Raw genomic sequence first — 17,259 nt, 5'->3', positions numbered from 1 at the left:
GGGTGGGGCTGATTAGGGACCAAGAAGATGATCTTGTGGGGGCAGAGGGCATGGCAGTAAGTGAGTACTTTGCATCTGTCTTCGCTAAAGAAGAGATGCTGCCAATGTGCAGTAAAGCAGGAGGCAGCAGAGAAATTGGTTAGGATAAAAATTAAGAGGATGTACTAAAAAGGTTAGCAGCGCTCAAAGTAGAAAAGTCCCCCGGTCCGGATGGAATGCCTCCTAGGTTACTGAGGGAAGTAAGGGTGGAAATTGCGGTGGCTCTGGCTGCAATCTTCCATTCCTCCTTGGATATCGGAGTGGTGCCAGAGGACTGGAGGATTGACAACATTGCGCCCCTGTTCCAAAAAGGGGAGCGGGATAAACCCGATAACTGCAGGCCAGTGAGCCTTGCGTCGGTGGTGGGGAAACTTTGAGACATCCAACCTGGCTTTACATAGAGCAGAGGTGTACAAGGACTTGAAGGAAGAGGTGGCGAGCCAGAACCAGGCCTCATGAAGAGCTGAACTCTTTTGGGTCGAGGACTGGAACTCGATGTAAACCTGTTGATCCAAACGTATTACTTGAGTAGTCATTTATTCTAAATTTTTACAACAATCCGACAGCTTTTTGTGGTCACTTTTACTGATGATAGCTTTTTATTTCCAGATTTTGTTCTTAACTGAATTAAAATTCTCAAGCTTCCCTGACGGGATTTGAACTCATGTCCCCTGGATTATTAGTCCCGTAACATAACCACTACAAAACTGTACCTTTTCCCGTCATCCTCGCCACCCCCCCCCCCCCCCCAAAGGAAAGTCTCTCCCCCAAAAAATGTGAAAATTAAAATTGTATAGCTCTTTTAAAGAGCCAGCAGAGGCCCGAAGGGCCTCCTCCAGTGCTGTGATTCTGTGATTAATCTGGGGCAAAATTAATTGGCACTTGGAAAAATTTGGGTTAATAAATAAAAGCCAGCAAGGATTTGTTCAAGCAAATAGTGTTTGATTAACGATTGTGATTGAGCTCTTTGATAAAGTAACCGAGAGGGTTGATGAGGATAGTGCGGTTGATGTGTATAAGGAATTTCAAAAGCCATTTGATGAAGTACCACATAATAGACTTGTTAGCAAAATTGAAACCCATGGGATCAACAGGGCAGTGGCTGTGTGGATACGATATTGGCTAAGGGACAGAAAGCAGAGAGTAGTGATGACCGGTTGTTTCTCAGACTGGAGGGAAGTGTGCAGTGGTGTCCTCCAGGGGTCAGTATTAGGACCATTACTTCTCTGGAGTACAGGGCATAATTTCAAAAGTTGCAAATAACACGACACTAGGAAATGTAGTAAACAATGAGGAGGATAGTAACAGATTTCAGGAGGACATCGACTGATGAAATGGGAAGACACATGGCAGATGAAACCGAGTGAGAGAAGTGATTAATTTAGGTAGGAAAAATGAGGAAAGGCAATATAAATGAAATGGTACAATTTTAAAGAAGGTGCAAGAACAAAGAAACCTTGGGGGGGTGGGGTATGTGCACAAATCTTTGGCGGTGGCAGGACAAGTTGGAAAGGCTGTTTAAAAAAGCAGATGGGGATCCTTGGCTTTATTAATAGAGGCACAGAGTACAAGCGCAAGGAAGTTATGCTAAACCTTTATAAAACACTGGTTAGGCCCCAGCTGGAGTATTGTATCCAATTCTGCGCACCTTATTTTTGGAAGGATGTCAAGGCCTTGGAGAGGGTGCAGAGGAGATTTACTAGAATGGTTCCAGGGGTGAGGGACTTCAGTTATGTGGAGAGACTGGAGAAGCTGGGATTGTTCTCCTTAGAGCAGCGACGGTTAAGAACACTCATGTTCTCTCTCTTGTGATAGTCGTCTGTATCCCAAACGATGCTTTTCTAGGATATTGAGACTATGGAACTGCTGACTTCCCTCTGTCTCCCCTTCCTGGCTTTTAAAACCCATGTTTGGTTCGTAATTTATTTTGTCAACTTGCTTCTTCAGGTCTGGTGTCTTCTTGCACTGTGAGCCTCGGCCGATCGCCTAGAATTCTCAGTGTTAAATAAAAATATACAAGATACCAATCTCGCCTCCGCTTCTTCCTTTCAGGCATTGAAAGCGCTGCAGGAGATGAGTTCCTGCCCCAGCTTCACGTCGCAGTCCTCGATGTTCTCTCACACAACGCCTCGCAAGGCGAAGAGCATTCCGGTGCAAGCTTTCGAGGTAACGACCTTCTCTCTGATTGGTAGGCAGCTGATCCCTGGGACGTCAATTCTGTTCTTACCTCCCCCCCCCAAAAACTATTTTGGGTGGATGAGGGGTGGGGGCGTAGTTCATTATACGCCCGTTACTGGAAGTTATGCTAAATCTTGAACCGCTGCAGTCTGTGTGGTACACGAGTGGCAGGACAAGGCTGTTTAAACAGGCATACAGGATCCTGGGCTTTATTAATAGAGGCACAGAGTACAAAAGCAAGGAAGTTATGCTAAACTTTTATAAAACACTGACTAGGCCCCAGATGCAGCATTGTGTCCAATTCTGGGCACCACACTATAGGAAGAAAGCCAAGGCCTTGGAGAGATGCAGAGGAGATTTACTAGAATGGTACTAGGGATGCAGGACTTCAGTTATGTGGATAGACTGGAAAAACTGGGGTTGTTCTCCTTGGAGCAAAGAAGGTTAAGCAGAGATATGATAAGGGTGTTCAAAATCATGAAGGGTTTTGAGAGGGTAGATGAGGAGAAATTGTTTCCACTGGCAGAAGGGTCATAAACTTTCAAAAGGGAATCGGTTATAAACTTGGGGAATCAGTTATAAACTTGGAAGAGGAAATATTTGAGGGCGATGGGGAAAGAGCAGCGGAGTGGGATTAATGGGGGATGTGAGGAACTTTTTTACACAGCGAGTGGTGAGGACCTGGAACTCGCTGCCGACGGAAGTGGTGGAAGCGGAGACACTCAATGTTTTCAAGGGGAGACTGGATCGGCACTGGAGGGAAATAAACTTGCAGGGCTACGGGGATAGAGCGGGGGAATGGGACTGACTGGATTGCTCTACAGAGAGCTGGCACGGACTCGATGGGCCGAATGGCCTCCTTCTGTGCTGTAATGACTGACACTAATTGGTAGGTTAATTGGATAAAGGAGCCGACGCAAGCACGATGGACTGGATGGCGGCCTCCTGTGCTATAAGATTCTGTGACGTGCTTTCAGGTGTGGGTTATGTGCAGGGTTAGACCTTAACGTAGTGTGGAGGGTGATGCATATGCCTCCAAAGCAGCTAGAGCTGGTTGTCATCCTGTACCTTCAGCTGGGGAACAGTATGCAGAGGGGCAAATAGACCAGATTAATTTGGACAACACAAAAGCAAAATACTGCGGATGCTGGAAATCTGAAATAAAAAGAGAACTTGCTGGAAATACTCAGCAAGTCGGGCAGCATCTGTAGAGAGAGAAACCAAGTTAATGTTTCGGGTCGATGACCCTCGAGTCTGTTCTGAAAAGGTTTGCTCCCAAGGAATAACTAAACCTTCAAGCTGAACCTTAAACTGGTTAAAATTTTGTCTCCTCTACATTGAGGAGACCAAACGCAGATTGGGTGACGGCTTTGCGGAACACCTCCGTTCAGTCCGTAAGGGTGACCCCGAGCTTCCGGTCACCTGTCATTTCAATTCACTGCCCCATTCCCACTCAGACCTCACTGTACTCGGGCTCTTGCATTGTTCCACGGAAGCTCAGTGTAAACTCGAGGAACAGCACCTCATCTTCCGATTAGGCACTTTACAGCCATCCGGACTCAATATCGAGTTCAACAATTTCAGATCATAACCTCGGCCCCCATTACATTTTTATATTTTTATCCACACCTTTGGTTTGTGCCTTTTCCTTTCTCCCACATGGCAGCTGTCTCTCACTCTGCCAGCGCATTTCACACTTCATCTAGAGCCATCCTTTGTCTCTTTACCTGTCCTATTACCATCTCGTCTCACCTTGAATATCTCTTAATGTCTCTTCTTTCATCCCCTCCTCCATTTCCCAGCCCCCAAACTGCCTTTTAATCTGTTTCATTTCCTGCCTTTTTTCCTCAGTTCTGACGAAGGGTTTCGACCCGAAACGTTGACTCGTTTCTCTCTCCATGGATGTTGCCTGGCCTGCTGAGTTTTTCCAGCGTTTTCTGTTATTTCAGATTTCCAGCATTCGCAGTATTTTGCTATCGTAAAAGTTTATGTCGCCTTGATTAAGGAAGTAAAAAAAATGACTCTCTTCTCCGACATGTGCAGCTTTGCAGGTTATTCTTTGGGATCCGTCTGCCTTTCGGATGAGATGTTAAACCGAGGCCCCGTTTGCTCGCTCAGGTGGATGTAAAAGATCTCATGGCGCTATTTCGATGAAGGGCAGGGGAGCTCTCCCCGTATCCTGGGGCCAATATTTATCCCTCAATCAACATCACTAAAACAGATGATCTGGTCATTATCACATTGCTGTTTGTGGGAGCTTGCTGTGCGCAAAGTGGCTGCTGCGTTTCCTACATTACAACAGTGACTGCACTTCAAAAAAAAGTACTTCATTGGCTGTGAAGCGTTTTGGGATGTAGGCGGCTGTGAAATGCGCTATATAAATGCAAGTCTTTCTTTACTATGAGGTTTAAGTGCTCCGTTGTTTAATATTTTAATACTTGTTAGTGGTCCCAGTTACAGTAGGACGAGATCATCGCACTCATTTTCGGAGAGTTAAAGCTGTTAATACTGGTATTAGCTGGCAGAGTGCTGGACGCTAGCTCCACCAGCCGTGTGTATTTTTAGAATGATGATTATTGCAGCTTAGCACCCAGCTCCGTGCTATCACAGGGGTGGAGGGGCAAGTGTGGACTTGGCAGCCTGAATTCCTGTTGTTGCTTACATCTGTTGTATGAGTCTCCAGGCACTAGCTGGTGGACGGTGGGACTGCTGTGTGCAATGAACCCAGAGACATTTAAATGTCATTTTATTTTAAACTTGTATATAAACAGAAAGGCTTGCATTTATGTAGCGCCTTTTGCGACCTCAGGATGTCCCAAAACACTTTACAGCCAATGAAGTAGTTTTTGAAGTGTAGTCACTGTTGTAATGTAGGAAACACGGCAGCCAATATGCGCACAGCAAGCTCCCACAAACAGCAATGTGATGACCCGATAATCTGTTAGTGATGTTCTTTGAGGGATAAATATTAGGCCAGGACCCGGGGAGAATGCTCCTGCTCGTCCTCGAATACTGCCGTGGGATCTTTTACGTTCACCTGAGAGCAGACTGGCCTCGATTTAACATCTCATCCAAAAGATGGCACCTCCGACAGTGCAGCACTCGCTCAGTACTGCCCCTCCGACAGTGCGGCGCTCCCTCTGTACTGCACTGGAGTGTCGGCCTAGATTTTGTGCTCAAGTCCTTGGAGTGGGACTCGAACCCACAACCTTCTGACTCGGAGGCAAGAGTGCTATATGCTGAGCCACGGCTGACGCATAAAGGGTAAAAGAAAAAAAGAACAATGACCACCGCGCTTGTTGCTGGGACAATGATCTGAACACATACTGTCATGTTCCTCAGGTGAAACTGGATGTGAACCTGACAGATTTAACGAAGATTGGTAAATCGCAGAAGTATTCGCTGAGTGTGGATGTGGACGGGGGGAAGCTGGTGGTACTGAAGAAATCCAAGGACACGCAGGAGGACTGGAACACGTTTACACACGACAAGAGTAAGGCGGAAGCGCACTCGCACTATTCATTCTGTGCCGTATGATTCGCGTGATGTTTGGGACCAAGCACGCTAACACTATCCTACCTGCCTCAGGTTGCTACAGTGAACAGTGCAATAAATGTTTGATACTATGTTGAGTAAGTTGTTTGGTATGAAATTAATATATTTCCTGTACAACAGTCTTTTGTGTGAGAATTTTTGTGATGTGGTGCATGAGTACTGTTTACCAAACACTGCCAGGTAATGTGTAGCATGGGTTAGATAAAGCTCCCTCTACACTGTCCCATCAAACACTCCCAGGGCAGGTACAGCACTGGTTAGATGCAGTGTAAAGCCAACTCTTCTCCACAGCCCCCTCCCTCTGCCTCTATAACCCAGATGTCCCTGTTCTGTTTTAGTTGCAGGCGGAGGCCATTCAGCCCCTCCAGCCTGCTCCACCATTCAAATCAATCGTGGCTGATCTGTCCCTCAACTCAATTTATATGCCTTTGCTCCATATCGCTCGATAACATTGCTTAACCATAAATTATTGATGTCAGTCTTAAAAATTTCAATTGACACCCAGCATCCACAGGCTTTTTGGGGGGCAGAGTTGCAGATTTCCACTACCCTTTGTGTGAAACGGTAGCAGTGTGAGTATGTTACTGGACCAGTAATCCAGAGTTCAAATCCCACTGCGGCAGCTGGGAAATTTAAATTCAATTAATTAAATAAATCTGGAATAAAAAGCTAGTATCCGTAATGGTGACCATGAAACTATCGGATTGACATAAAAACCCATCTGGTTCACCAATGTCCTTCAGGGAAGGAAATCTGCTGCCCTCACTCGGTCTGGCCTATACGTGACTCCAGACCCACAGCAATGTGGTTGACTCTTAACTGCCCTCCGAAATAGCCTAGCAAGCCACTCGGTTGTCAGAAGGCGGCTCACCACCACCTTCTCGAGGGCAAATAGGGATGGGCAATAAATACTGGCCTTGCCAGCGATGCCCACATCCTGTGAAGAAACTGTGCTTCCTGATTTGGCCTTTTCTAATTTTCAGATTATGCCTGCCTTTTCTGGATTCCCCCCACCAGAGGAAATAGATTTCCTTTTCTAATGTTACTGAAGCCACAAAATCAATCCTGGAAAGTGCTGATTCCTCCACTAGCATTTGCCTACGTGGTTGTTTTTTTCTCTTCTAACCCCAGTCTGCTCCCCTTTGATGGGGGAATTTCTGTTGCCTCCTCAGCGACACTGCCATCTTTTGATGTTTGCAGCGTGTAATTGGAAACAGAGCTGCGAGAGGGGCGGGGAGTTGCTTTCGTGTGGGAAGAGGCTTTGACAAATGCTGCCGTGTAAACATTCCTCTGGGTTTTTTTTATTGCAAAGACTTCACTGCATGGATGAAAATGAAAGCTCCGGCTCCACGGTGGGGGGGGGGGAGGGGAGCCGTGGAGCTTGAGTTACAAGACGAGGGATGCTGACGTTGTGTAGTGTCAGCTCACTGCTAAGCAATCGCTGATGGAAGTCGTGCCTGATGCACTTTGTGTTCTCGGGATGTGGGCAATGGTGGCAAGGCTGCAATTATTACCCAGGTGCAATGTTATCATATAGTGTGGACGAGAGCCACATGTAGGAAGGGCATTAGTGAACACTGTCACTTTTTGATATCAATCCAGCCGCTTTCATGGTCATTTTTTATTTTTGCTGGTGCCTGCCCACAAATTACCAGATTGATTTCTGGGCTTTTTTTATTCGCTCATAAGATCTGGGTGTTGCTGGCAAGGCCAGCATTTATTGCCCATCCCTAATTGCCCTCGAGAAGGTGGTGGTGAGCCGCCTTCTTGAACCACTGCAGTCTGTGCGGTGAAGGTACTCCCACAGTGCTGTTAGGGAGGGAGTTCCAGGATTTTGACCCAGCGACGATGAAGGATCGGCCGATATATTTCCAAGTCAGGCTGGTGTGTGACTTGGTGGGGAACTTGGAGGTGGTGGTGTTCCCATGCGCCTGCTGCCCTTGTCCTTCTAGGTGGTAGAGGTCGCAGGTTTGGGAGGTGCTGCTGAAGAAGCCTTGGCGAGTTGCTGCAGTGCATCTTGTAGATGGTACACACTGCAGCCACGGTGCGCTGGTGGTGGAGGGAGTGAATGTTTAAGGTGGTGGATGGGGTGCCGATCAAACGGGCTGCTTTGTCCTGGATGGTGTCGAGCTTCTTGAGTGTTGGAGCTGCACTCATCCAGGCAAGTGGAGAGTATTCCATCAGGCTCCTAACTTGGTAGCCAATTATCAGAACCACTACACTACTGTACTCCTGGGCAATGTTCCCTGTCGTTTTTATTTTGGGTGCGTGGACCCTTTAAGGGGCTGCACGGCCCATTCAGACCGCCGCGTGTTTTTTTGCATCCGGAAACTGGCAAGCGGCGGAGCTTCAGACAGCTGCACGGCCGTGCTAAACGGCAACATTGCCTCTGGCCCAGGGATGCTGCGGCCATTTGCATCACCGTACTGGCACTACCCTGGCCAGCTCTGCACAAACTAGATGAACGATTAAATCAAGTCTCTGTGGCAGGTGGATGTCAAAGATCCCACGGCAGCTCTGGAAGAGGCGCAGGGGAGCATCTGTTCGTATCAGCCACTTCAGAGGCCTGTAAATTAATAGGACTGTGGATTTTAAGCTCGATACCAGGCTGTTGAGGCTCCTGCCCTCCTGGTTCAGCATGCGCACGGGGGGTTTGGACCTGGTCCACACCAATCGGACGAGCGTCGGTACAACAAACACCCCCCGGAGTCATCAATGGATTATTTTTTTCTTTTCCCCCCTCAGTTCGCCAGTTGATAAAGTCACAGCGTGTCCACAACAAACTGGGAATAGTGTTCGAGAAGGAGAAGGATAAAACACAAAGGAAAGATTTCATCTTCGAAACTACAAGGGTGAGTTACCCAACCACAGCCTTCCTGGAGGTTACTCGTTCCCAAGTGTTTCAGCCTGCCTTTGGAACAAGCACACGAGACCAAATGCCAAACAGCAACTTGCATTTATATAGCTCCTGTTAATGTAGTAAAACGTTCCAAGCTGCTTCACAGGAGCGTTATCGGATAAAGTTTGACACCGAGCCACATGAGATATTAGGACAGATGACCCAAAGCTTGGTCAGAGGTCGTTTTTAAGGAGCATCTTAAAAAACGAGAGAGGTAGCGAGGCTGGTTTCAAGAACAAAAGACCGTCTAAAACAACTGGGAGTGGGGTTCAAGTTGCTAAGTTTTTTCCAAAGCATTTTCTGCAGTGACCCTGTCAAAGCCTTTAAAGTTGAGGTTCTTTTTTTCTTTCCTCTTTCAGAAACGAGAGGCTTTTTGCCAACTCCTGCAGTTGATGAAGAACAAACATTCCAAGCAAGATGAACCGGACATGATTTCAGTCTTCATCGGCACTTGGAATATGGGTAAGAACGAGAGAGAAATCACCTGACGTTTTACACAGGCCGGCCTCCCACTCCTCACTTACTTGAGTCAGCTTGGCTCAGTTGGTAATTCTCCCTCCTCCAAATCAGAATCCTAGAATAGAATGATACAGTACAGGAGGAGACCATTCGGCCCATCGTGCCTGTGCCGGCTCTTTGAAAGAGCTCTCCAATTTGTCCTACTCCCCCCTGCCCTTTACCTATAGTCCTGAAAATCTTTCCTTTTCAAGTATTTATCCAGTTTCCTTTTTGAAAGTTATTATTGAATCTGCTTCCACCGCCCTTTCAGGCAGCGCATTCCAGATCACAACAACTCGCTGCGTAAAAAAAGGCTCCTCGTCTACCCCCTGGTTCTTTTGCCAATTATCTTAAATCTGTGTCCTCTGGTTACTGACCCTCCTGCCACTGGAAACAGTTTCTCCTTATTTACTCGATCAAAACCACTTCATAATTTTGAACACCTCTATCAAATCTCCCTCTAAACTTCTCTGCTCTAAGGAGAACAATCCCAACTTCTCCAGTCTCTCCACATCATTGAAGTCCCTCATCCCTGGTACCATTCTGGTAAATAGAAAAATGTGGGTGCGGGCCCCACCCAGATGGCGCTCCGAACCTGACTGGGGGATAATAATGCATTCGTGTGTAACCCCTTTACGGTTCTCTAGATATATGTGAGATGTGGTCTCTGTTGTAGACAGTATTCTATAGTCCAGTAAGGAGATCACTACTACAATGGCTTAATTCTAATTATCTTACTTTATAGTTTTAACGTCAGACAGTATAAGAAGATTACAGGTCAATGAACTAAATTAGACATTTGCATACATTAGAATGAATCTAGACATAATAAACATACATTCTCCATTTACATGGATTCAAAGGAGAATCTGTCCCTGAATCCAAATTCGAGTGCACTCTTTCGTTGGCGCGCTTAAGTTGGAGCTCATGGTATGTATAATGTCTGCAAGACTTACGACTCCGAACCCCTTCGTTGAATTCTCTTCACGATCACTGAATCCCACTTTGAGTTCTGGATGCAGAGCTACTAATACGAAGGGCGGCGGCCGAGTTTGGAAGCCCGGGACGGGATGCGGCAGCCATTTGCCTCCTGAGCCCTCTTTTCAGAGCTCCTGCCCTCCTCTCTTCCAGTCGCTCCTTTTTCCCGCTCGAAAACCCCGACTCCACCCCTTCCTCCTGGGGTTTCTGCCTGGAGACTGCGCAGCCTCACTGTCTGCAACAGTTGATACTGGTGCAGAATTATGGAAAGTCTGCTCTTAGTCACATTGTGTCCTTAAAAGTTCTTGCCGTACCTTCACATGGGCAACTTTAACCCAGGGATTTATAACAATGATAATACAGTGTCTAAGTTAAAGATTGATAACCATACTTAGCGTACATAACATTTCCAGTGGGTATTACACGCGGAAATCTCACCTTGCTAGTGAGAAGCACTGGAACAGGCAGCTGGAGCCTCAGTTTAAGAGCATTGTCTGAAGTGCTTTTGGTTATTTCTCGGATGTTACCCGGTGCTATTTAAACACGATACTTTTCTTCCAATGCTGCGGACGGCGTGCCCGAAGCAGGGGGCACCTTTTGTAGCGTAGATTTCACCAATTGATGAAAGTTGCAGATCCTCAGACACGTGCCAAGTAAAATGGCACAAGCGGAAAGATCACTGAGCCCATCGAGTTAGCCCGCATTACTCGTATTCAATGTTCCCTTTAAGCTACACAGCCGAGCCGCGATCTGCAAATCCCGCGCAGCCGGCTCAACGGCGTTCTAATGCACACGCGGTAATCTGAATGGGCCGTGCAGCGCACACCCAAAAAGATCATTAGCGGGAACATTGCTTGTAATACAGCCTGGGGTCTGTCTCAACGAACTTCCCTTCACCTCTGACTCCCCCCTTCAAAAAGGAGGAGACTGAATTAACTTGGGGAAATTATAGGCCAGCTACCTCAGTTGTTGGAAAACTACTGGAGTCTGTAACACTTGGAGAAACAGTTAATTAAGGGAAGTCTGCGTGAATTTTTAAAGGCACTTCCGACACACTCAGTACTGGCACTGGGAGTGTCCGCCAAGATTATGTGCTCAAATCTCGAGTGGGGATTGAACACACAACCTTCTCACACAACCTTCTGACTCAGAGGGAGAGTGCTACCCACTGAAGCACGGCTAACACCTGTTCAAATTAAATTTGAACAACTGGTCCTATAGTGTATATTTTTTATCTCGCCTCTTCCTATTGAATTGGCAGCAGCTGCAATGGCATGATTGATATTGGAAGCTCATGGCGGGGAGGGATCTGAGGTGCAGATCCACGTCCCATCGCGGCGTTGCTGAGAGAAGCCAGACTTTAACTGGGTCTGGTGGGTATTGACCTAACATTCTGGGTAACGCTGCACCAGTACGTAATTTAACACTGCCATGCCAAGAGAATCCAGTGGCAATGCTGATGGAGCAAAAAAAATCTCAATATTGGTCAGTATTGCAGATTCCATTGTTGAGTTCTGGGGTCACTAGATCCACATGGTCCCAGCAGGGACTGCAATCATAGTGTTCACTAAATTTAATCTTCTGAATCTATCTATCTCCGTAACCTTCAAATCAAGTGAGAAGTGGGAGGAGAAGCTGTTTGTTTTATCTGTGTGTCTGCGATGTTAATCCTTTATATAAAGGACAGAGCAGCGGGCAGTGTGTTTTGCCATTTTCCCCTGTATCGTTTAAAAATCCCCATAACCCTCAAAGGTTCACTAGATTGATTCCTGGGATGAGAGGGCTGTCCTATGATGAGAGATTGTGTAGAATGGGCCGATACTCTCTGGAGTTTAGAAGAATGAGAGGCGATCTCATTGAAACATACAAGATTCTGAGGGGGATTGACAGGGTAGATGCTGAGAGGTTGTTTCCCCTGGCTGGAGCATCTAGAACCAGGGGGCATAGTCTCAGGATCAGGGGTCGGCCATTTAAGACTGAGATGAGGAGGAATTTCTTCACTCAGAGGGTGGTGAATCTTTGGAATTCTCTGTCCCAGAGGGCTGTGGAGGCTGAGTCGTTGAGTATATTCAAGGCTGAGATCGATAGATTTTTGGACTCCAGGGGAATCGAGGGATATGGAGATGGGGCGGGAAAGTGGAGTTGAGGTCGATGATCTGCCACGATCTTATTGAATGGCGGAGCAGGCTTGAGGGGCCATATGGCCGACTCCTGCTCTTATTTCTTATGTCCTTAAACACTTTAGCAATCTACAAGAAAGAAAAAAAAGACTTGCATTTATATAGCACCTTTCACAGCATCAAGACATTACAAAGCGCTTTACAGCCAGTGCAGTAATTTTGAAGTGTAGTCACTGTTGTGATAACATAGCATTACATAGGATATACATTCGGCCCAACCAGTCCATGCCGGGGTTTATGCTCCACTCGAGCCTCCTCCCGTCTTTCCTCATCTAACTCTATCAGCGTAACCCTCTATTCCCTTCTCCCTCAGATGCTTGTCTAGCCTCCCCTTAAAAGCATCGATACTATTCGCTTCAACCACTCCCTGTGGTAGCGAGTTCCACATTCTCACCACTCTCTGGGTAAAGAAGTTTCTTCTGAATTCTCCATTTGATTTCTTGGTGACTAATACTATCTTATATTGATGGCCTCTAGCTTTGCTCTTCCGCACAAGTGGAAACACACTCTATCTACTCTACCAAAACCTTTCTTAATTTTAAAGACTTCTACCAGGTCACCCCTCAGCCTTCTCATTTCAAGAGAAAAGAGGCGCAGCCTTTTCATCCTTTCCTGATGGGTATCATCCTGGTAAATCTTCTCTGCAACCTGTAGGAAACGCGGCAGACAAATTGTGCATAGCAAACTCCCACAAACAGCAATGTGATGATGACCAGATACTCTGTTTTAGTGATATTGAGGGATAAATATTGATTAAGACACCGGGGAGAACTCCCCTGCTATTCTTTGAAATAGTGCCGTGGGATCTATTGCATCCACCTGAGGGGGCAGATGAGCCTCGATTTATTGTCTCATCCGAAAGACGGCACCTCTGACAGCGCAGCACTCCCTCAGTACTGCACAGGAGTGTCAGCCTGGGTGCTCAAGTCCCTAGAGTGGTCATGTGCAATTCTCAACCAAATTGTCCTCTTTTTTTTAAAAAATAGGAAGTGCCCCCCCTCCGAAAATCATGGCATCCTGGCTGGTGTCAAAGGGCCTTGGGAAAACCCTGGATGAGACCACAGTCACCATTCCACACGACATCTACGTTATCGGGACTCAGGAAAACTCTGTTGCGGACAAGGAGTGGGTGGACTTTGTACGGGGCAGTTTGAAAGAATGCACTGACCTAGACTTCAAACCGGTAAGATGGTATTGTGTTGTCGTCCGATGTGGTTCAGCTTGTCCTTTGTGGGTGGAGGGCAGAGGAATGTCAGAGCCGGGGGGGTGGGGGGCAGAGGAATGTCAGAGCCGGGGTTGGGGGTCATGTTCCCTCCCTGCCTTTTAATATTGAGATTGACCAACGCTGCTTTTGAGTACTGCCTCCATTTCGCACCCAGGAACCTCTGTCCCTCGTCTTTGGGTTCCAGGTTCGGCCTGTGAGTCTATGTGGATCCTGGCTTGACCTTCAGACTAGGCAAGTCGGCATTCCCCAGGTTTCACGCCAAGTTGGCCAAATCTTAGTTCGACCCCATCTCTTTCCCCCCCCCCCCCCAAACCTAGCTCTGCCACTCGGAGAGTGAGGGCTTGAGGAGGGCGGATGGAAAGAAGGGGATTGTGGGAGTGGAGAGAATGGGGAAGAGGAGGAGACACTGCAAGGTGAGGCATGGTGTGGGTGGAGGGGAAGAGAAGTGAGTGGGGAAAGGGGATGGGAAGCAATACAAGTTACCACCGAAAATCTTGGATAATTTTTATTTTACAAATGAGCACTTTGCTTCTAATTTAGCAGTTTCAGGAATTGCTTAGCTGTACAGATCAGGAAGGTCCGAGCTTCAATCTCTGGTCTGTGCTGAGGTCGTTGATCTCATTGACACCTGTGATAGGCGGAGAAAATTCAGCCAGGGCTCCAGAGCCTAATAGCTGTCTCTGGAAAGTGCAACCACAACTTGCATTGATATAGCACCTTTAACGTAGTAAAACGCCCCAAGGTGCTTCACAGGAGCGATTATTAAACAAAGTTTGACACTGAGCCACATGAGATATTCGGGCAGGTGAGCAAAAGCTTGGTCAAAGGGGTAGGTTTTAAGGAGCCTCTTAAAGGAGGAGAGAGGCGGAGAGGTTTAGGGAGGGAATTCCAGAGCTTAGGGGCGAGGCAGCTGAAGGCACGGCCGCCAATGGTGGAGCGACTAAAATCGGGGATGCTCAAGAGGCCAGAATTGGAGGAGCGCAGAGATCTCTGAGGATTGTCGGGCTGGAGGAGGTCACGCAGATAGCAAGGAGCGAGGCCACAAGAGATTTGAAAACAAGGATGAGAATTTTAAGTTTGAGTGCGCGGGTGTATGGACAGGAGTAGGTTCAGTGATGTCCTTCAAGGAAGGGAGATCGCCACCTCTCCCTGGCCTCCATGTCACTCCAGTCCCACACTATAGTTATTGACGCTTGATGCTATCTGAAGTGGCCTAACAAACCACTCCGTTCGGAGCACAAGAACAGGAGGAGGCATTCAGCCCCTCGATTCTGTTCTCCATTCAATTAGATCATGGCTAATCTGTATCTCGACTCCACCTACCTGCCTTGGTTCCATATCTCTGAATCCACGCAATCAAGGTCTACATTTAAATTCACACTGCCCTACCAAGAATTGAGTTTGTGTAGTAAATGTGTTTTTGTTTGTTCGCAGATTGCAATGCAGACGCTTTGGAACATTAAAATTGCAGTCCTGGTTAAGCCGGAGCACGAGAACCGGATCAGTCACATCAGTACGTCGAGTGTGAAGACTGGAATAGCCAATACGTTGGGTAGGTAACCAAGTGATCCCAGCAGCTATGCAGCCATGTTAGTCGAATGGTCACTGATCAACCATTAGTGATGGAAACCATAACAACTTGCATTTATATAGCTTCTTTAACGTAGCAAAACGTACCAAGGCGCTTCACAGGAACGATTATCAAACAAAATTTGACACTGAGCTGCATATACTATTGAGTAGATTGGACCTATATTCGCTGGAGTTTAAAAGAATGAGAGGTGATCTCATTGAAACATGTAAGATTCTGAGGGGGTTTGACAGGGTAGATGCTGAGAGGCTGTTTCCCCTGGCTGGAGAGTCTAGAACTAGGGGACATAGTCTCAGGATAAGGGGTCGGCCACTTAAGACTGAGATGAGGAGGAATTCCTTCACTCAGAGGGTGGTGAATCTTTGGAATTCTCTGCCCCAGAGGGCTGTGGAGGCTCAGTCGTCGAGTATATTCAAGGCTGAGATCGATAGATTTTTGGACTCTAGGGGAATCGAGGGATATGGAGATCGGGCGGGAAAGTGGAGTTGAGGTCGATGATCAGTCACTATCTCATTGAATGGTGGAGCATGCTCGAGAGGTAGTATGGCCTACTCCTGCTCCTAATTGTTATGTTCTTTTCAGGAGATATTAGGACAGATGACCAAAAGCTTGGTCAAAGAGGTAGGTTTTAAGGAGCGTCTTAAAGGAGGAGAGAGGTATTTCGGGAGGGAATTCCATCGTTTAGGGCCAAAGCCGCTGAATGCTGGAGCGATGAAAATCAGGAATGTGCAAGAGGCCACAATTGGAGAAGCAGAGAGATCTTGGAGGGCGGGAGGAGATTATGGAGATTGGGAGGAGATTATAGAGATCAAGTTACAGAAACAAGGCTCACAAATGGCTGTAGGTGTTGGATGATTGCCGCTGCATCCACTAGCCATAACTTCAAGTTATCCCACACTCTTCAGCCCCAGTTCTGTACATTCATGGCTCACATCCTCACCAAACTTCCACGGTCCCCGAGAGTATCGACTACAAGCACGTCGTACTCATTTCAGTTCTCTCCGTGGAGTTTTCAAGGGATCGTCTGTGGCTGTACATCACTGGGCGGTACCCTCTGCTTCTCCATCTCTGGATTATTGCCGTTCCTCCATTCATCACTGGAGGCTGACCCTTTCCCTCCTGCCCTCTGGAATCTCTTCCCAAAACAGCTCGGCCAGCTTGCTCTCTTTATGCCTTCCAAATCCTCTGGAAACACTTATCTCCAATTTACCTGTAGTTCCTATTGCTTTTTTTTTAACCCCTTCCCCGCCTTCCCCATGCCAGATTACTTGGGTTGCTGCTCAGCATCCACCTCTTCCCCCTTGCACCAAGATCTCTGCGCTCCTCCAATTTTGGTTTCTTGAGCATCCCTGATTTTAATCGCTCCACCGTTGCCGGCCGTGCCTTCAGCTGCCCGGGCCCCAAGCTCTGGAATTTCCTCCCTAAACTTCTCCGCCTCTCTACCTCTCCTCCTTTAAGAGACTCCTTAAAACCTACCTCTTTGACCAAGCCTTTGGTCACCTGTCTTCATGTCTCCTTGCATGGCAAACATTTCCTGATTATGCTCCTGTGAAGCCCCTTGGGATGTTTTACTACATTAAAGGTGCTATATAAATGCAAGATGTTGTTCTTTCACATGATGAGCACTGCGCGCAAGTGTTATTCGCTAAAAGTAATTCTTCATTACCCACAGGTAACAAAGGCGCTGTTGGTGTTTCTTTTATGTTCAATGGAACTTCGTTTGGATTCGTTAACTGCCACTTGACGTCTGGTAATGAGAAGACTGCAAGGTAGGTGTAATCAGCACAATGCTTAATTAGGAAGGGCCTGGGACAAAGCGGCCTCTGGTCACTGTGTTGGGAGCATCATAAACTCAGCGAGAAGATTCTCTTTGGTCACTTTGTGCTTGCGACATCGTAAAGACTTTCTATGTCCGATTTTCCACTAAAAGCATTTTGAGAGTTGAATTTTTAGCAGGGGTCCTGAACTCCTCCCGCTGTGTTTATTGTGACCCTGACGCTCAGCGACCTGAGGAAATCCCTCCCCTGCGAGGTGCTCACTCAGTCTGGCTGCAATAAAAAAAAAATCAGGATTGCTCAACTAAAACAAACGTTGAAACTGTTGGAAATCCAGTCAG

At 47.1% G+C, this 17,259-nt stretch overlaps 1 protein-coding gene across 1 annotated transcript in view; it reads left to right on the top strand.

Moving 5' to 3' along the window:
- Nucleotides 1-17,259, top strand: part of inppl1a (inositol polyphosphate phosphatase-like 1a) — a 200,707-nt gene that overhangs the window by 126,639 nt on the left and 56,809 nt on the right. Inside the window, exons 7-14 of the mRNA XM_085998320.1 lie at nucleotides 1,987-2,006; nucleotides 2,092-2,205; nucleotides 5,560-5,710; nucleotides 8,518-8,624; nucleotides 9,031-9,133; nucleotides 13,314-13,510; nucleotides 14,987-15,104; nucleotides 16,816-16,912. Coding sequence (XP_085854446.1) covers nucleotides 1,987-2,006; nucleotides 2,092-2,205; nucleotides 5,560-5,710; nucleotides 8,518-8,624; nucleotides 9,031-9,133; nucleotides 13,314-13,510; nucleotides 14,987-15,104; nucleotides 16,816-16,912 — 907 coding nt within the window. The remainder of the gene's footprint in view (nucleotides 1-1,986; nucleotides 2,007-2,091; nucleotides 2,206-5,559; nucleotides 5,711-8,517; nucleotides 8,625-9,030; nucleotides 9,134-13,313; nucleotides 13,511-14,986; nucleotides 15,105-16,815; nucleotides 16,913-17,259) is intronic.

The sequence above is a fragment of the Somniosus microcephalus genome, chromosome 10, assembly GCF_052327205.1.
Source record: "Somniosus microcephalus isolate GS21.2 chromosome 10, FLI_Smic_1.0, whole genome shotgun sequence".
Taxonomy (NCBI): Eukaryota; Metazoa; Chordata; class Chondrichthyes; order Squaliformes; family Somniosidae; genus Somniosus; species Somniosus microcephalus.
The sequence above is the reverse complement of the archived record's forward strand: the minus strand, read 5'-3'. Positions and strand labels throughout refer to the sequence as shown.